This window comes from Asparagus officinalis, chromosome 5, assembly GCF_001876935.1.
Source record: "Asparagus officinalis chromosome 5, Aspof.V1, whole genome shotgun sequence".
Lineage (NCBI taxonomy): Eukaryota > Viridiplantae > Streptophyta > Magnoliopsida > Asparagales > Asparagaceae > Asparagus > Asparagus officinalis.
Genome location: NC_033798.1, coordinates 15,330,877 through 15,350,925, shown reverse-complemented (window position 1 = coordinate 15,350,925; position 20,049 = coordinate 15,330,877). Strand labels below are relative to the sequence as shown.

The 20,049-nt window shown below is 39.3% G+C and overlaps 2 protein-coding genes across 4 annotated transcripts; one reads left to right on the top strand and one right to left on the bottom strand.

Annotated features, from left to right (window-relative positions):
* Positions 2,137-12,370, bottom strand: LOC109843231 (serine/arginine repetitive matrix protein 1-like). Of its 3 annotated transcripts, none has more exons than XM_020412164.1 (11): positions 12,244-12,370; positions 11,266-11,459; positions 10,951-11,136; positions 10,766-10,877; positions 10,623-10,689; positions 10,192-10,229; positions 10,053-10,087; positions 9,815-9,967; positions 7,032-9,505; positions 2,708-2,788; positions 2,137-2,579 (listed from the first exon to the last, which is right to left on the bottom strand). In XM_020412164.1, exons 2-11 carry the CDS (start codon positions 11,334-11,336, stop codon positions 2,512-2,514), a joined length of 3,285 nt encoding a protein of 1,094 aa, XP_020267753.1. In that variant the 5' UTR covers positions 11,337-11,459; positions 12,244-12,370; the 3' UTR covers positions 2,137-2,511. The 3 variants fall into 3 exon arrangements, with proteins under 3 accessions (XP_020267753.1, XP_020267751.1, XP_020267754.1); XM_020412162.1 differs by having other exon boundaries at positions 2,137-2,545; XM_020412165.1 differs by having other exon boundaries at positions 2,137-2,545; positions 10,659-10,689.
* On the top strand, positions 15,373-18,521 carry LOC109841556 (serine/threonine-protein phosphatase 7 long form homolog). The gene is made up of 8 exons (XM_020410518.1): positions 15,373-16,257; positions 16,353-16,441; positions 16,518-17,020; positions 17,100-17,324; positions 17,403-17,490; positions 17,575-17,997; positions 18,065-18,125; positions 18,208-18,521. The coding sequence occupies exons 2-8, from the start codon at positions 16,364-16,366 to the stop codon at positions 18,519-18,521; spliced, it is 1,692 nt and encodes a 563-aa protein (XP_020266107.1). The 5' UTR covers positions 15,373-16,257; positions 16,353-16,363.

The window sequence follows — 20,049 nt, the reverse complement described above, 5'->3', positions numbered from 1 at the left end:
TCTGCCACTTCTTGTGGAACGACGGCGATCCTGGCAGGTATCTATCTCTCTAGCTAGGGTTAAATATCGTGTCAACGTCAACTCCAACTCCATCTCAAGTCGCGCTGGTTCTTCTTGGGCCTGGCGAGCAATTACAAAGGCCAACACAGTGAATCAAGAGGGCACTCACTGGTCAGTAGGGGATGGAAATTCAATTTCTCTCAAGGACCGATGGACCCCCACTCCTCCGGTTTTTCGGGACAGCAACATTATATCCGATCAACTTGAATCCATCCTGGTCTCTTCTCTTATGACGCCTGTAAAAACGTGGGACACCCATCAGCTCCGCGCCATTTTTGATGAAGCCACTGTTGCCCAGATATCCCGCATCCCTCTCCCGTTGAGCAATGTCCAAGACCAGCGCCAATGGCTGGGAAAACCTATTAGTGACATCTCTGTTAAGAGAGTCTACGAGGCCCTCTTTTCGTCTACAATTACACCCTCTCCTTAGGGTGACGGCTCCTGGACTTGGATTTGGAGATTGAAAGTCCCTCCTAAAATCCGCTTATGGATTTGGAAGTTAGCCCATAAAGGCATCCCTACCCAGCAAGCCCTTGCCAACCGCCACATTCTCTCGACCTCAGAGTGTCCACGCTGCCACAATTACCACGAGGACAACCAACACTTAATCCTCTCCTGCCCAAAATCCTCATCATTGTGGACAATTGTTTGGAGGAAATTGCGCCTCACGATCTCCTGTCGCTCCATGGCGGAGTGGTGGAATATTCTTCATGGGGTAGGAATTGGTTTTGGTCTCGTCAAAGCCTTTCGCCAAGCGTGGAATGCTTACACGGCTTGGCTGTTATTGTTAGATCGGAATAATAGTGTGTTCAACAATCAAATGAGGCCCAATGAAGCTATTTTTGAATCTTGCAACTCTCTCGTCCTGGAGCAATTTGCTTCATGCCCAATTGAAGCCCCGCAGGAAGAATTGTCTCTACTTATGGCCTGGGGATTGAGGCCTACTATCACAAACAGTCAGGCCCCAACCATGGTGGCCTGGGAACCACCTAGGGATAATTGGATTAAAATCAACTTTGATGGTGCATGCAAATTGGATTCTTCCAAGGCAGGCACGGGCTTCCTCATCCGCTGTGCAGGATCTCCTATATTAGCGGCAACCGCAATTCCAATCGATCACATTGAGGTTAACTACGCAGAACTGATTGGTGATTGGTCCGCCCTCACTTGGTGCTACAAAAGGTACGGGACGTGTTTAGTCTGGATTGAAGGCGACTCTAAGCATGTCCTTGACCTCCTTAGTAAGGACCCTACCAGGCTGATTCCCCAATTCTGGTCGACTGCAAATCCATCTTTTCTTCGATGGAAGAATACAAGATCTCCCATATATTCAGAGAAGGTAATGCTTCAGGTGATCTTTTGGCCAGTATGGGTTGTGTAACGACGTCGTCTATTCTTTGGGAGTTTGATTTCCCGTGCACCTTGCTAGCATCTGTAGAGAGGGACATGAGAGGACCTTTTTTGCCGTTGTAACCTTTTGATTTCTATCCTAGCAAAAAAAACTAAGGAGGCTTTTAAAAACAGCTTACGTTTTTTTATAATTTTCACTATATATGCCCTTTAACTTTTGGCATTATTATCTTATCAGTCCTAAATTATCCTACCTATTTTGATAGCTAAAATTAGTCTATTTTAGTGGTTTTCACTTATAATGATGTTTACGCATAATTTTACCAAGCACATTACTGATTTTGGAAACATCTTATAATGTATAAATACCAAACAACTATTTTAACGATTTATATAAGTTTACTTCTGCTTATGTAAACAACTTATGATAAAATCCAATACCAAACATGCCTTAACCTTCATCACCTTTTGTTGTTTCATCTATACCCACAAATTTTATCGAAATTTTGATAGAGATATTTGTCCATGTTTTTTCTTTAAAACTGAAAACTCGTGACAAAAGGAAAAGAACAAATTGCACTAGACAACCAAAACAATCAGATTGGAGCCAACAACTGCATTGTAAATAGGCATCACCAGAGAATTCCCCTCGCTTCGCAACCCATGCAGTGTTTCAAAGCAGTTCAATGTGATGGTTAACAGTTCACAATAGTTAAATAAGACAAATTTTCTAATGAAAATTAAATTTGATTAGGTTTTGTTAACACCACAAACAATCAGCTATTACAACCGGAAAAAAAAAAGGAAAAAAACAGAAAAAAAAACCATAACAAGCGCCAACTCAACTACAGCAGATAATAATTACACTAAGCACAAAGCCCTCTTTTCTCAACCCCTCAGTAGTAACAAAATCAACATTCTCAAGGTAACACCGATGCCTCTCATAATATTACATGTATAGAAAATTACTGAGAAAACAAGAAAACACAGGTCGCAAATGCAATCCAGAAGAAGGAAGCAAAAGAGGAGCTAATTTCTCACAGTACATTCTGCCAGTGATTGTTCACCAATTTGCACCATGATTTGGAGTTGTATTGCATGCTATCGAAGCTTTGTCTCGCTCGATTTGCTGCTCCTAAATGTTGAGAGAGAGAAGAATGACCGTGTCGCTGGAAGAGTTTGTAAAATAATGAAGATGCATGGAAAATTAAATTCATAATTCAAGATAACTGTTTCAAGGCTTGTTGCTAGGCAATTGAGCATGGATATTTTCATGTTTGAAAGATTGGGTATTTACCTTTGGTTGAAGCAGTTGATCCTGAATTCTGCCCTTCTCGCAATCTGTCCAAAATTGTAGCAGTACGCCCATTTGATTGACCTGAGGAGAAACATTCATCAATGCAAGCACGTTGGCAATATTGCAGACAAATGAATGACAGTTTTTGGAGTTTGGTAGATCACATAATTAGAGATTATGATTCATGTATGATATACAATCCCTTTTTATAGCAAAAGCTTAAACAACTCCTTTTAAGTAAAATTGTTGCTTACCTGATACACTTTTTGTAATATAGAAGTGTCTATGTGGAAATCATGTGAAAATAAATTACATTTGATCTCAGTTTATTGGAAAAAACTAAACTGACCTCTAAATCAATTCTAGAAAAGTACATGTGATTCAAATATGACACGCAGTCTAACAGGGAAATACCGTCTCTAGACGCAAATGCTAATAAAATAGTTTAAGGGTTATAACTTATTAAGTGGTTACAAGGGAATGTACATGCAATTAACCCTAAATAAAGACACATACAAGACTAAAATCATCAAAATATCAGGGCTCAGATTATGTTTTATTCACTGTGCATGGCTTATTTACCATGTGGAAAACCGTAGCTACCCTTGTTAACTCAAAAATCTTATGTTCCCCTCTTTAACTGCTGCTCTTAGGGCAATGGTTATCAAAACCCTAACAAATATCATGTTACCTAACCATTGTCCTAAGAGCAATGATTAACAAAGAGAGAGAAAGAGATGTGTAGTGAGTAAAATCATCAAAATATCAGGGCTCAGATTATGTTTTATTCACTGTGCATGGCTTATTTACCATGTGGAAAACCGTAGCTACCCTTGTTAACTCAAAAATCTTATGTTCCCCTCTTTATCTGCTGCTCTTAGGGCAATGGTTATCAAAACCCTAACAAATGTCATGTTACCTAACCATTGTCCTAAGAGCAATGATTAACAAAGAGAGAGAAAGAGATGTGTAGTGAGTAGGGCCCTATGTTGCCCACTAACTCTTACACCTTGTTTGGATGTGGGTGATTGGAGAAGATGGGAAGGGAAGAGAAAAAGTTCACCCCATTTAGGAATTCTTTGTTTAATGGAGTTAATGGGAGGTTGGGGAAGGTAGAGGACTCATTAAACTTGTTTGGAAACTCATTTGTGATAGATAATGGGAGGAAGGTAAGGTAACTAAAGTGAGGAAATCTAAGATTTTGCAACCCCCCCCCCCGGGGGGCAAGGGAGGATATACATACAGTCCAGGGGGCCACGGCCCCCCCAAAATTTGGGAAAAAAAATTAGGGTGCTCTATTCCTCAAGCCTCCTCAATTTTTTTGGGGGGGAGGGGGGGAATTAGGGTGCTCTATTCCTAATTTGGAAAACAAATTAGTTTGTGAATATTAATTATTTGAGGGGTTTTATGTATATATTAATAGTAAATACATTACCATGAGCAGCAACAAGATTAATAAATGGGGTTTCATTGAAATTGGAAATTTATGGAGAGGTATATTAATAGTAAATACATTACCATGAGCAGCAACATCTGTTTATGATGAAATAACTTCGTTCGATTTTGTATTAAAAGTCTGAGCATTGATGCTATCATTGAAGACTTTGAAAATTTTAAGGATCGTCGAATTCCTTTTAGTTAGAGAAATTTTAGTTATAAAAAAATAGATGATGCTTATTTGACTATTTTCTATATAATATTTGTCTTTCTCTTTTGAAATATTTTGGAGATATTGATGTTGGCTATTCTACTCGTTTTATTTGGGTTGTGGTAAATCTCTTGTGAATAAAATTACATCAAGAAAAATTTTTATCTATCTTTTATACGCGGCCCCCCAGAACTAAAATCCTGGATCCGCCCCTGCCGGGGGGAGGTTATTTATGTAAATTTGCATATATTTTCTTCCCTTCCTTCACTTGATTAAACTTCCCAAACGTGGTGAAAAAAGAACCTCTCGGTTCTCCTTTCCAAAATCCTAAACAAGTTTTGTATGTTACCTGGACTTCCCTTAATTTATCATATATTCACTTCTCTTCACTAGGGGCAAATCCAAACAACCCTTAAAGAGAATGGAGGGGAAAGGAGGTGACAAATTTCACCTCATTTACCCTCCATTCCCTTTACTGAACTCTCAAACATGATATTATGTTTCCTCTCCCTTTCTTTCACTTCATCTACCCTATTTTCTCCTTATTTCTTTTCCCCTCCTCTTCACTACTAAACTCCCAAACAGTGTTGGCTAACCAATATCAGGGCTCAGATTGTATATAAATTATATATTATCACTATGCTAGGCTTACTTACCATGTTGGCCACCATAGCTTCCCTTGTTAGCTCACAAATCTTATGTTCCCCAACTCTCTTTTCTCTCGCTTCTCTCTTTCTCCCTCTTCCTTAACCATTACTCTAAGAGCAATTATTTGCAAACACTAAAAATGACGGTTTTGCTAACCATTGTCTAAAGGGCAATGGTTAACGAAGAGAGAGAAAGAGTGAGGTGTGTGTGAGTGGATCCCTATATTCTCCCCGCTAACTCTTACGTCTCAGTTGGTACGCGGGAATAAAGTCAAGTGAGAATGGAATGAAGGTAGGAACATAATGGAATTGATGCGGGAATGGAATGTTCGTTCCTATTCTCATGTTTGGGTGCAATTAAAGAACTAAGTGGGAATGTCTTTAAAAAGGGTGTATATCCAAAATTTATTTTATTATTTTCATTCTCACTTAAGTGGGAATATCAATTCACTGATAACTTATTGGGAATAACAATTCCCACATTAAGTGAGAATTGATGAGAAATGGGAATGATATTTCTAGCATCAAAAAACACATCATGTTTGGTAAGCATAAATGAAAAGTTAAAATTGCATTCCATTCCCACCCATTCCCGTGTACCAAACGAGGTGTTAGGGTTTTGTTAACCATTGTCCTAAGGGAAATGGTTAGCGAAGAGAGAGAGATAGGTAAGGGTGAGTGGGGCCCTATGTACCCCTATAAACTCTCTTTTCCCTCGCTGCTCTCTCTCTCTCTCTCTTTGTTAATCATTGTTAGCAATTGTTATCAAAACCCTACCAATGATAATCAGTCTTAACCTCATGAGTTTCCACACCCACCCAAGGTTTTAAATATCGGATGTCGGGTTCATGTCGGACGGCTGAAATCCATGTCGGATAGCGGAAATCGGGGATATATCGGGGGACATGGACTAAATATCGGATTGCCATATCGGGTGATCCACATATGTATAATATCATGCCCTAAATGTAATCTAACTATCTAAGCATTCCTAAATTCATAACTTCATGACTCTGCACATTTCAACATTCATATGCACATTTAAAATAAAATAAATCTCTCCTTATTAATCAATAATCATTAGCCTATTATTAATCAGTTAGCCTATTATTAATCAAGTGATCAAACATCAAGTAATCATTAGCCTATTATTAATCAAAATAGTCCACAAACCAAACATTCACGTGTGAAGAAGAAAAAAAGAAAAAACAGGAAAATCGGCCGATATGGCCGATTTTCCAAACAAGAAAATCGGCCGATATGGCCGATTTTTCGCCGATATGGCCGATATGTCGGTAAAAAACGATATGCGACTTGTTTTTCCCCGATTTGTGTCGTTGGACCCCTCAATCCGCTATATCGGCCGACATGTCCGACATGTCGGCCGATATTTAAAACACTGCACCCACCCACATACTTCTGCCTAAAATCCACATGTATAATCTTTTTCCCAGGATAATAGAGAGTGAAATCCTCAATGACATCATAGACGTTGCTCATTGATCAATGTACTTGGCAATGAGGTTCAAACTTCAAAGAACAATAAGATAAGTTTCTTGTGTAGAAGGCAAAATAGTCCATTTATATTTCAAAAATCTTTAACTATTAAGAGCTTTGTGCGCCTATTTTGACTTTGGGGGACTATTTTTGTTTCTAAGGTAAACAAGGATTATATGCGTTTAGGCCCCCGAAGGGAACTAATCGGTCATTATCTACATAGTTACTACTATAGATAATCTCTGGTAAGAAATCTGGTGGGTAGTTTAAAAGTGCTCGCTTGCATATACATTCAAGGATGAACTATAGCAAAAACCATGATAGAAGCCAATACTGACCCAAACTCAGGCGCTTTTCAAACATGAACCAACCAAACAAAAAAATTCAATGCACACAATTCAAATGATGTGACTTGTACGAGACATCAAATCTTGAATACCACTGGCGCTGAAAGTAGAAAATTGTATGCTAGAGCAACTTAAAATCTATAATCCTATTCAAGCCCTTGTTTAATGATTAAACTGTAGCATACCTGGAACAAGTTCACTCATCCCCTGGAAGTCCATGGACCTATTGCTAGAATTTGCACCATCCACGCTTCCGCTGAACATGGATTTAGGTGGCTCATAGCCCTTGGCCTGAAGGGCAGCTTTTCTCAATGTCACATCTGAGCTCCTCTTACTTGCAGCTTTGGACTCTTCTGCATCATCCTCTCCTTCAGAGAATACTGATGGGCTAGCCCAACCAGTCACATTAGCCTCTCCCTTGCTTTTTCGAGCAAACTTCAAGAGCCTTTTGAACCCCTTAGGGGCATCTTTTTGATAAACCAAAGCAGGAGGGTTCTCAGCATTTCCCCACTCGATGATATCTGGTTCATTGTTGTCTGCCTGCATCATTTGTGATAGTGAATGCCGAACCTTTGGGCTCGATAGTGCAGCTGCTGATGCAAGTTCAGGAGAGATTGAATTCTCAGGCAGAACATATTCACATGAAGCAGAAATTTGCTCATGATCCTCTTCCACCCATGCAGCTGATGAGATATCAACGGTTTCTACTTGAATCTCCGGAACAGGAAGTTCAACCGCGTCTTTGAAGCCACTTTCCAGTTCATCTATACCCTTACCTCGATTGCCCATCTGATTACAATTAAGATCATTATCCAGTGAAATTTCAATATTTGCATTGCCAGTTTCGGCCTGAACAACATCAACCTCTAGTAACTTGGGAGTTGGCTCAGTTGTTATAGCACTGGACTCGCTTTCCTCAGTTTGGATAAGGTTTTCACTGTTTGTTAAAAAATCATCATGCTGAGAAGCCTTAGGTTTTGCTGTCATGGAGCTACCCCTGGGACCAGTCCCAGTACCTTTCTTGAGGAAGGGTTTTGACTCTAACGGAACAACACTGCTCTTCTTTGTGCCCTTGTTATAGAAGCTAGGTTTAACTGATAAATCATCTCCAGGTGTTGCTGGGACTTTGGCCTTCACACTTTTGGTGCTCTTAGTCACTGACCTCTGCTTCTTTTCTTCTTGACCCTTTGAGCTTGGCTTGACATCAGGTGGAGTCCCCTTCTTGACTTTGGTCTGCTGAAGCCTTTCGGTCCTAGGGCTTGGTTGAGTTGCTGAAGGTGTTGACAGGGGCTTTCGGTGATTAGTTGTGCTAGTTGTTGAAACGGTCCCCGGAGTTCTAGGTGATGGTATTCCACTTGTCCTGGGCAATGATCCTGCTGACCATGAGCTCCGTGTAGCAGGTAGGGGTGTTCTTGGTGAAGCCTTCTTTGTACTAGCTTGCTTTGGAACTTCCTTCTTTGGCAATACTGGAGGAGATGAATTTCTCCGGGGTCTTTGAGAATTATTAGGTGAATCTCGTTTTCCAATAGCAGTTGCCGATTTTGAGGACACTGCTGCTTTGCTATGCTCCAGATTGTCTTTCGTCCCTTTAAGATGTGTGTCCTTCGCTGCCTTCTTTCCACCTCGCTCAACCCGAAGCTTCTCATCCCTTTTCTCCCTATACTGACTGTAGAAACCCCCCTTTTGCTCACTGGGCATGTCCTTTTGTACGCTATTAATGCCATTACTTCCTCTATATTTTCCAGGCTTACTCTGCATCATCTTCATCAACATTTGGTTCAGTTCTGCTTCCTTCTGTCGACTCCATTCAGCAGAAGTTGCTGCTCGGTCATTCACTTCCTCGACCCTGAGTATAACAGGTTCGGCAGGACTTTCCACTGGAGACAACATAGTGTTATCCACTTCGGAAGACTGAGCGACCTGAGGGCTTTCCTCTGTATTTGTAGACTCGATAGCGTTATCCACTTCTGTTTTATTCTCTTCTCTTGTTTCCTGAGGAGCAGCATTAGAGTCAACTGAATGTGAATTATGAGCAACAGATTCACTCATGCCTGAACTCCATCTTCTCAAGACAGACTTAGCAGTGATACTAGCTGAGACTTGCCCTGAAGCTCTCCTTTGCTGGATATCTAATTGATCTTTTTGTTTGCTTTCAAAGAGACTAATAGCATCTTGAACACTCATCCTTCTCACAGGATTCTCAGGTCTCTTTGCTGGCTGACCAAGCTCTTCATCTTCACTGTTACTTTCACTGTTATCCCTGATGGATGTAGTTCTTTCCCTGGCTGGAATAAGGCTCTTAATGGCAATCGAGGCAGACCTTCGAGATCCAGATCTCCCTATTTGAACGCGTCGCATTGGAGAAGCATATCTTCTAGGAGTTGCAGATCGCACAATTGACCTGCTTCTCTCATTGCGTGACTGATCTTCACCACTCGAATCAGATGAGTCCTCACTTCCTGATGAGCTCTGGCGCTCAGCTTGTGCAACTTTTGCCGGAGAAACAACATTTTTCACAAGTTCTGCTACAGTTTCTCGAGCTTGGAGTGAGACATCTTGTGTTGAGTTACCACTATTATTTCTTATATCCTGTGGGGATACGGGCTGTACAACCGAGGGATCAGGCGGTAGCCGTGCTAAAAGCTTCAGCAAGAAATTCCTAGAGAAAACAATCAGAAATTATAAGCTGAAGAATTTCATCTTCAATGAGAGAAACTAGGCAATACTGAAGATGAAAGAAGGATTTCGTAGTTCAAGGAACAATGGTATTTTAAAATATTCAGTAATACTCCAATATGTTTTACAGAGAAATTTTTTTGCTAGGGAATCAGCTGGACGCCACAACTTATTTGTTGAGTATTATAGGAAGATTAGGCATTCAAATATAAGAGATAAGGGGTGATGTTTAGTTATAAATCATAAATCTTGGGCGTCCCATATAATTGTGATCGCAATGTAATATATGTACCTTAAATCTATTGCTCCAAAATGCTCAGTAAAGGCTGATATATCATAAATTTGCTGCCTGTAGCAAGTGGCACCTGCAGCTCGGTTAAATGAGGAAGACAGTTCTTCTTCTAATACTGTTAGTCTTAAATCCAGTGCTCTCAACAGTTCATTCCTGGCAGAATTGATTGCACAGATGAATTGCCAATAACCAGTGGAAGAAAGGAAATAACTAGTTAATTAAGAAAGAAAATGCTTACTTTGTAGCATCTGATGATGCTGTCTCGACTTTTACCTGCAGATGAGTTTAGAAGCAATCTATTAATAAACCATGCATCACAATTTGAAAAAAAGAATTCTCAAAGCAACATGGATAGAAGAAAGATATTAGGAAGTTACTTTCTGATTTCGACCAGCCTCCTTCAAGCAGCTATTATCTGTCAGAGAGAGACAAAACTGGTAATTCATGAGTTCTTCAAGGAAATAAAATCAACAAGCATTGCTTGAAAACAGTACGAGCAAGAAGATACAGGACCAAAGTCACAATTTAGAGAGCAGGATTCTCAGTCAATGTACACATTAAATCCAGGCAACAAACATAACAAGCTTTACGCTATCGGAAAGGCTAAGGATTACAGTTCCAAAATCCAACTACAATCATAATAATATGCTCAAAAAAAACAAAAGAGGGACAACTCACTCAGGAAACTTTCAAGGAAAAGATAGAAATAACAGGAATAAGAAGACATCATTTGAAATAATGTGCTTGGTTTATTAAATTATTTTTATATTGAAATAAAGGAACATATCATAGAAGTAGTATTGTTTACCACGTCCAACAATCAAATGTTCCAAAATAAATCTACCTGTCGTCCCATCTGCAGATCGATCATGATCCTGAAGATATATATATATAGCTTAGATTCAATTACTAATTGGAAAAGAAAACCACTCACAAGACTTAGTACACTACCTTAGTGTATAGAGAGATGTGAAACTTCTTAGTTTCCTCCAACTGAGATATCTCATCCTCAATTGCACTGGCAGCTTTTAATGCATCAGGTGTGTTGACAATATGCAAGAATCTGAATAAAAAAGAATCACTTATCATGTTTCTAAAATAGGCAAACTAAAGAAAGCATCGGTCATCTTATATACCTAGCTAAAGTGACTTTGGTGAACCATGAGAAACCCTTCTGGCTTTCGACCAATTGCAATTTGAAGCTGGTAACTGATTGATTGGTCTGGCATCTTTTTGCTTCTGACAAATGCAATCCCAGCTGATCCAAAGGACCAGTAGCAACCTTCTCCATTTTGCCATTGATACAAGCAAGTGCTTCGTAACTGCAACAAAAATAAACGAAAACAGGGGGAAAATAAATCACCCAATTGAGGTATGTCATATGTTAGTCTATGAAAGGGACAGAAAGAGCTAAAATAATCACAATATAAGGTATTCAGCCAATAATTTACCTGCTACTGGCAGGTGATGTATGGAAAATTGCATAATCTAGCATTATATTTTCATCTGTTCCGCTCTCCATTTTTTTTTGTACGCCCAAGGAACTGATCACTCAGCAATCCTCCAAGCTCCCACTTAACAAACTGCCAGTTACCATATATCTGAATCTCTCTAGCAAACCTCTCAACTCACGACCTCAATAGGTCTGCAAGGAAAAGTCATAGATTGCAAACTTATTAAATAAACGCAAAATGAACAATAACATATGATTCTATTGCAGATCTCAAATGCCTCAGATTTTTCAAGACTCGATCATTTGCTCGATGACCTAAAAAGCATGTGAGAAATTCACCCAGAAGTTGCTTAAATTGCAGAGCCATCACAAGGATGTTGTCATTGTCTAAAATGTGTTGATAGTTCAGGTAAAAACATTAACATGCTGCTATAAAACCCACAATTCAAAGAAAAGGGTTAATTTGAGGGAAATCTTAATTATAGACTCAGAAATTGACTGTTATACAAAAAAAAAACCATCCTATACATCAACAAATCAAATAACATTGAAATTAGCTCAAATCATCAAAATAGCTTTACTTTCGCCTCGAAAGCAAACTAGATTCAAGTATTTATTACATAGCAAGATCAAATCTTTCCATTTCCAAAATAGAATCTCTTGTCGATCTCGAGTCCAGGACTAAAATCGACTCGTCTTTCGACCTAAGTAAAACCACAAAGACAAAACCTAAATAAAAACTAACAGTTACTGAGTCTAAAAACTTCAAATTAAAAAAAAAACACCACTCCAAATCTTAAAATGCTTCAAAATTGAACATACATTGTCCGATTCAAACCTAAACCGATGATTCTAGAACAAATCTCGTACAGGAAAAAAAAAAGGAAGATGACAATCACTCCTTTCGAAATCGACCAATAAAGCCGAAAATAGAGAGACATGGAGATCTATAAAACCCTAGATTTCGATAATTTACCAGATCTCATCGGAGCAAACCCTAGCTGAGTTCAAAATCCGCGCCCCCTTCGGCTGTTCTGCAGGAATAAAATATCGAGCCCTGCAGAAAAATTGAATTTTAGCTAAAATAATATTAAGAGGCCACAGTGGAGAGTGGGCAGTACGAGTAGTTATAGAAAGCATCCTAACATGAAGTTGCCACTGTACATGAATATTATTACGTAATTGCCACTGTCCGATGCTCCGAGTGCCCCGTCGGTGGGCTCTCCTCTTTGTCTTAAGACGAAATTGCCACTAACGAAATCCTATATATGCTACAAGTGTTTTGAGATCAAAAAATTAGTTTTTTTTGTATTTTAGGATTCTTTGTATGGTGTTTGTTTTAAGAAAATTTTTAGAATATTAAATTCTAAATGTGTAAAAAATGTTCAATTTTTAGAATTTGCCAAATCCTCTCAATTTGAGAGAATTTTGACAAATCCCATAAATTGGTGTGCTTACCTCTCAATTGGAGAGGATTTGACAAATCTTAATTTTATCTTTTTTTGGGAGGTAACCTCAGCAAGATAGCATATTCATCATATTATATTTTTTTGGCATTTGGTAATGCTACAATTTGAGCTTCAAACAAACAAAATAGGAGAAATTTTGAAAACAGCCCAATTTTCAATTTTAATAGGCAAAATCGACCTAAACTGGAAAATATTAGCAAAACCGACCCTTTTCAGAAGAAAAGGGTCGGTTTTGCAGCGAAGCGTCATTTACGAAGTGCACGGGACTGCTAGTCCCGTGCACTTGGTCTTTAAGCAGCGCCTGGCCCATTTCTTTCGTTCTTTCTTTCTGTCGTTCTCTTCTCGTGACCACTCTTCCCCGAAAAAAAAAACCCTAACCTAATCTCGTCGACCCCCGCCGCCGACCACGCCGCCGACCACGCCAGCGCCTGGCCCATTTCTTTCGTTCTTTCTTTCTGTCGTTCTCTTCTCGTGACCACTCTTCCCCGAAAAAAAAAACCCTAACCTAATCTCGTCGACCCCCGCCGCCGACCACGCCGCCTTTGCAGTCGCCGCCTACCCCTAGCCCTCCGACCTCGTCGCGCCGCCGACACTATCGACCCCCGCCATTTGCAGTCGCCGCTCAGGTGTGTTTTTCTTTTTAATTTTGCTGTTAATTTACATATGAGAGGGTTTAGCAATTATTTTTTAGAGGGATATTCATCAAATTTTGCTAGAATTGGGGGAATAATGTTTTGGCTGTTAATTTTGCTAGAATTGGGTAGGATTAGATTTTATTTTGTACAATAGGATGAATAATGTGATTTGGGAGTTAGGGTTTAGCAATTATTTACATATGATGAATAATAATTAGGGGTTTAGCCATTATTTGGAATTTATTCAGATATTAATAGATTATTTGCATATGATGGACTGTGTATTTTCAGTTTCGATGACGAACTCCATATCCATTATTTGTTTCTTTAATGGGAGCCTCGGCGTCGGAGTGAATAATTTGCCGGTGTATGATGGAGGTTCTCGGAAAATGTTCATGCTATCTAAGTCGTGTAATTTTGATGGAATGACTAGGGAAATACACAGAGTTACTAAAATTAAGAAAGAAGAATATACAATTAGGGTGTTCTTCAACTGTCCGATAAATGAGAGTAGAACTATTGCCGTGGAGATTACCGAAGATGAGGAATTGAATGACATGAAACAATTAGTCGAGAAGCAAGCGTCAATTGAGTTGTTTATTGAGAAGTATCCGATTCAGGAATTTGCCCAAGTTTCACGACCTCAAGGAGAGTTTTCTCGGATGCTTGACTTAGACAACGAGTCGATTGGTTTTATGACATCTCCAAGTCAAGAGCCATGGTCTCAACCACAACGTTTAAGTGAGTATTCTATCGGTGGGACGTCAACTAATATATTTAACGACGCTTCAGGTCATGTTACGGGTTACCCACCAGTCGGAGCAATTATAGAAGATGAAGCAGATGATGATTCAGATCATTTTGAAGAAGATGGCGTGCAAATTGATAGCATGCATGTGGCAGCTGGAATCGATGATGACGCCCGTTGGATGGAGCAATTTAACGTTAACAATGATTATGTGGAAGCTGAAGATCCGTTGCCCGACGAGTTTCATAATGAGGATTGGATAAATACTTCTCAAGCTGGATTTGTTGATGTTGGGCCAAATTTACAACGACCTGAGGACTTCACTTTTAAAAAAGGGGATCTATTCGAGAGCAAGGAGGCACTGATCTTTGCAATCCGAGAATGGTCCATCAAGAATCGGGTCAAATTCAAGCCGGTAAAAACTAATGCAACAAACTACAATGTGAAATGCTTCTTTAACGATAAGAATGAAGTAGAGAACGCAAATGAGCAAGATGAGAGAAATAAAAAATGTCCTTGGTTGCTAAATGCCGCTGTGAGAAAATCATCAAATGGGCAATTTGTAATATGTAGATATTGCGGACTTCACACATGTTGCAACCCGTCGGTGGATGTCGATGATTATTCTGCATCTTCTTCTTATATATGTAAGCTAATTATGCCTGAAGTTAGAGCTGAACTTGATCTGAATGCAGGTCAGATATTTCAGAGGGTATATGACATGCGGGGGATTAAGATATCTAAATATAAGGCATATGATGCAAGGAGGAAAGCGTTGTCTAAAATTTTTGGAGATTGGGAAAAATCATATGAATTACTTCCACAGTATCTTGAAGCTATCAAACGAAATAATCCGGGTACTGAATACGAAATATTATCCGAAGAGATTGCACCGGGTATGGAGAGGTTCACTCGCGTGTTTTGGGCATTTGGTCCTGCTATTAAGGGCTTCACTTTTTGTCGTCCGCTATTGAGCATTGATGGTACACATTTATATGGAAAGTACAAAGGCGTGCTTCTTGTAGCGACCGGTGTAGATGCAAATGGCGGGTTATTTCCTCTAGCATTTGCAGTCGTGGAGGTGGAGGATACGTCTAGTTGGAAGTGGTTTTTTGAACTTATATACAAGTGGATTCCAAGTGTCCGTGCGCCAAGAATAATTACCTTTATTTCGGATAGGATGAAAGGAATTATAAGGGCGTTACATGAGGGTTTTAGTGCACCACATCACCATCGATATTGTTTAAGGCATATAAGAGATAATTTCAAGAAAAAACACGGTGAGATTAATTTGCAAAATCTTTTGTGGCAAGCCGGGTGTGCGACCGACACATTAGTGTATGAACATTGCAGGGAGAAAATCAAGTCTTTGTCATTAGATGCACATAATTGGATTGAAAATAACTTGAAGCCTCAATTCGAGCATCGGTGGGCATTATGTAAGGATGAGGGTGTGCGGTTTTGCATGATGACGACTAATTGCTCCGAGAGCTTTAACGGCGTTCTTAAAGGAGCACGAGCTATGCCAATACAATCTTTGGTTGCGAGAACATTCTATAGACTAAACGCATACTTCAACAAAAGGCGTGGTGATGGCATAGACTGGACAACACGTTACACACCAAAAAATGAGTCCATTTTGCATAGAAGAATTGAGGCAGCAAGATCATGTCAAATTACTGTATTCAACGACAACGAATGGCAGGTACAAGATTGTGACGGTATCTACACCGTTAAACTATTTGATGTTGATTGCACTTGCACATGTAACATACCACAACTCCAAAAAATACCCTGTGCACATGTGCTTGCGGCTTCTTCTAATCAGCCGGGAGGTGCTAGAATTCCCAGAAATCGGTATTGCTCGCCTTGGTATTCAACAGCTCACTATCAAAAGACATATAGTGAGAGTTTTCATCCACCTGATGATAGTCGGTATTGGCCTGAATATAATGGACCACATATAGTTCCACCTCAGTACCGGAGACAAGCAGGTCGACCACGATCTGTGCGAATTAGGGGAACCATGGATCAAGGGCGAGAAGGAGTGGTCAAGCACAAAAAATGTAGTCTTTGCAAACAACCGGGACATACTCGACCTCGTTGTCCATCTAGACACAATAGATAGCAACTAATTGGTAATTTATATCATTTTTTTATTTTTATATACTTTAATAAAGAAACTGAATTACTATATGATTGATTATTAACATGTGTATAATTATATGTGCAGGTTTGTACACCATGGATCCTGGGCCGGTTAGTGATGAGGTCTTATATGACCAGGCTCAGCATCGTTCACATATTATATCCTGTACAGAGGTAATTCAGTTACTTTATAATTGTAATATTTGCATTTACATAATATTGCATTCTTATACTATCATTGTCTATACAGAGAGGTCCGAGTATCGTTATGGTTGATCATAGCCTCAGCCATAGCCGTTGGCGGTTAGAGGATGAGCGTATCATAGCAGCTGTGGGACGGGCCGGCTTCTTGACTTGTTCAAAGCTTCGTTGGATAAAGCTCGATTGGCCCCTACTGATTGCGTTGATGGATAGATGGAGACCTGAGACCAATACTTTCCACTTCCGAATGGGTGAGGCTACCATTACTCTACAAGATGTATCCGTGATACTCGGTCTCCGTATAGATGGTCCGTGCATTACCGGCACTGATAGTGATGTATGGCCTCGAAGATGTGAGGAGTTGTTAGGTGTAGCTCCAGAGACTATGCCTAGAGGAACTATTAAGTTGAAGTGGTTGAGAGAGACCTTCTCAGTACCGTTGCCTGTTGATGCCCCACAAATTTTGGTTGACCAACATGCACGTGCATACATTATGCACATGATTGGTACTATATTATTTCCAGATTCAAGTAAAGATAAAGTGCATGCGAGGTATGTGTATTTATAATATGAATCTGTATTTCATTGAATTAGCTTATTTTAATAAATTGGAATATTGTGAATATGCTAGGTGGTTACCACTCCTCGAGGACTTGGACGTATGTGGTACAAAATCGTGGGGTAGTGCTGTTTTGGCGTATTTATATAGAGAGATGTCAAAAGTGGCACTTATGCAAAACAGTGAGCTTAAAGGGTGTCTAAGCTTATTGCAAGTATGGGCATGGGAGAGACTTCATTTGAAGCCAAGACTATGCACGCATTTACAATTAGATGGACAAATTCCACTGGGATGCAGGTATTGTATTTTTAGTGTAGCGAATATAATTGTAGTTATCATTGTGGTACTAAATGTATGATAAATATTTTTTTGTAGATGGAATGTCGAAAAATGCTATGACGAGACCCCGGCTAGACAATTGGATTTCTACCGGAATGAGCTTGACCGTATGAAGATTTTTCAGGTAATTCTCACCGAAAAACATGCGTTTTTTCTTCTACATACTGAAAACCCAATTCTGATATGCAACTGCAATAAATTATTGTAGATGGAATGGGAGCCCTACACCCAATTTCTACCTCAGCTACCCCCAATATGCACAGAATACCAAGTTGTATGGAGAGCTAGAGTTCCTCTTATATGTTTGGAGATAGTAGAAATGCATGTACCGGACCGCGTGCTTCGACAATATGGTCTTGCACAACATGTTCCGCAGTTTGTTGAAAAGATAGAGAGGAAGGCAAAGAAAGGAGGCCAACAAATAAACTGGATGATCGTGCATCAAGCTTTTATACACAAATGGAATGATAGGCATTTTTGTATTGTCAACCAAATTGAACCAACTCCTCGGGAATCAGATTACTACACTTGGTATTGGGGCATAACCCGAAGATGGATACTTCATTCGACCACAATACCGGTTGAGTCGCAAAGAGGATATGTGCCCCGGGGTATAGATGAGAGAGAATTAGTAAGTATTTTCATATTTTGATTTAAGTCCATTTTTATTGGTACTTTATGTGTTGAAAAATTTGCAGGTATCAGCAATAGATGAAGTTCAAACTCTTGCAAATCGTGGCTTGGAATTGGCTCGAGCAGGTACGATAAAATTAAATCTCAAATTTACATTCTGTAATATCAAATTTAATATGAAATTTTGTTTTTGAACTATCTATCGCAGCAGATAGAAATCCCGAAGCACATGAACATGTATCAATATATCAGGCTATAATGCAGAGGCTTCAACAAGCCTTACACCGAACTCACGAAGATCGTCATGATGGACGGGAGGTAACGCCATTCGTATATACACGACAACAGCGACAAAGTCGAGGACGACGCAGAAATGACGATGAAGCTGGACCTTCCCAACGTGTCGACGATGGAGCTGGACCGTCACAACCACAAACGCAACCGGATCACGAACTCGTCGAAGGGCGGTATGGAGGACGACGAAGCCAAAGGAGGAGGAGGAGAGTTCTTGGATGTATGTAAACTACAGGTTATATACATTACAAAACTATTTAGGGATGTGATTTTTGGATTTGTAGTCGATAATATCGTGTGATATGTTTGATTTCTAAGTGGGTTTGTGGTGTTATTATGTTGGATTTGTTAGTGGGAGTTTGTGGTGTTATTATGTTGGATTTGTTAGTGGGAGTTTGTGGTGTGATGTGATTTGTTTGATTTGAAATGAGTTTGTGGTGTGGTGTGATGTGATGTAATTTGTTAGTGGGAGTTTGTGTGGATGTATGCAACAGGACTACATGAAATGCAGTGGTGAAATGAGTATGTGACTTGTTAGTCGATGTTTGTGTTGATGTATGCACAGGAACTGCTTGAAATGCAGCCAGAAAGTGCACAAAAGTGTGCACAGCAAGTGCACGGGTTTACGAAGTGCACGGGACTGCTAGTCCCGTGCACTTGGTCTTGAGCAGCGGCTGGCCTCTCTGCTTAAAAGTCGGGACTAGCAGTCCCGACTTTTAAGCAGAGAGGCCAGGCGCTGCTTAAAGACCAAGTGCACGGGACTAGCAGTCCCGTGCACTTCGTAAATGACGCTCCGCTGCAAAACCGACCCTTTTCTTCTGAAAAGGGTCGGTTTTGCTAATATTTTCCAGTTTAGGTCGATTTTGCCTATTAAAATTGAAAATTGGGCTGTTTTCAAAATTTCTCCAACAAAATATTATAAATTGTAATATTCCAAATCCTAAAATGTTAATGAAACAAACGACACTTTAGAAATCTCAACCCATAACAAAACACATATGGATTTCAAATCCCATGGTGAAATCCATATCCTAAAATTATAGGATTTGAAACAAACAACCTCTAAAAGGATTGAAATATTTACTGATTATACTACAGTAAATTACCATATCATAAACAGTCAATCTTTGGGTCCTCATGTAACCCTATAAAAGCAAAATTATTATTCATGCTATAGTTATCATACCAGGAACAATACACATTCAAGTATATAGCGAGAGATATGAATTATAGTTTTAAGCATACGATAATTAAATCAAATGTATTAAACCTTAGAGGGAGTCAGGTTCAAAATGCAATGCTTAAAAAAGTAGAGAGTCGCGCTTTGCACATGGTACACACTAGTACTTAAAGGAGAACCCAAAGATTTATTGTTCATGCTACTGTATTACTACAGTACTATGAACAATATATCAAATTTGCCCTTTGCACTAGCCATTAGTATTCATACTATAGTATTTTACTATAGCACAAACAGTAAATCATATCTGCTCTTCCATACTTAAAGTTATTATTCATGCTACAGTTTTCATTGCATCATAAACAGTAAAGTAAATCAAACGTATTAAAACTTGAATCTTTCTTTTAAAGTAGAGGAGTAGATAAAATTTCTAAATCAAATGTATTAAAACTTGGATCATTCTTTAAGTATAGAGAAGTATATATGATTTCTAATTTTAAGCATACAATAATTAAATCAAATGTATTAAAACTTACATGGGGGCAATTTCAAAATGAAATGCTTATAAAAATAGGT

Coding starts and splice junctions, on each gene's coding strand:
- LOC109843231 (XM_020412162.1), bottom strand. CDS start 11,336: ATGGAGAGCGGAACAGATGAAAATATAATGCTAGATTATGCAATTTTC. Junction 9,968..10,052: donor GCATCATCAGATGCTACAAA/GTAAGCATTTTC, acceptor CAATTCTGCCAG/GAATGAACTGTTGAGAGCAC. Junction 9,506..9,814: donor TTTGGAGCAATAGATTTAAG/GTACATATATTA, acceptor TGTTTTCTCTAG/GAATTTCTTGCTGAAGCTTT.
- LOC109841556 (XM_020410518.1), top strand. CDS start 16,364: ATGGATCCTGGGCCGGTTAGTGATGAGGTCTTATATGACCAGGCTCAG. Junction 17,325..17,402: donor CAAATTCCACTGGGATGCAG/GTATTGTATTTT, acceptor ATTTTTTTGTAG/ATGGAATGTCGAAAAATGCT. Junction 17,491..17,574: donor ACCGTATGAAGATTTTTCAG/GTAATTCTCACC, acceptor AAATTATTGTAG/ATGGAATGGGAGCCCTACAC.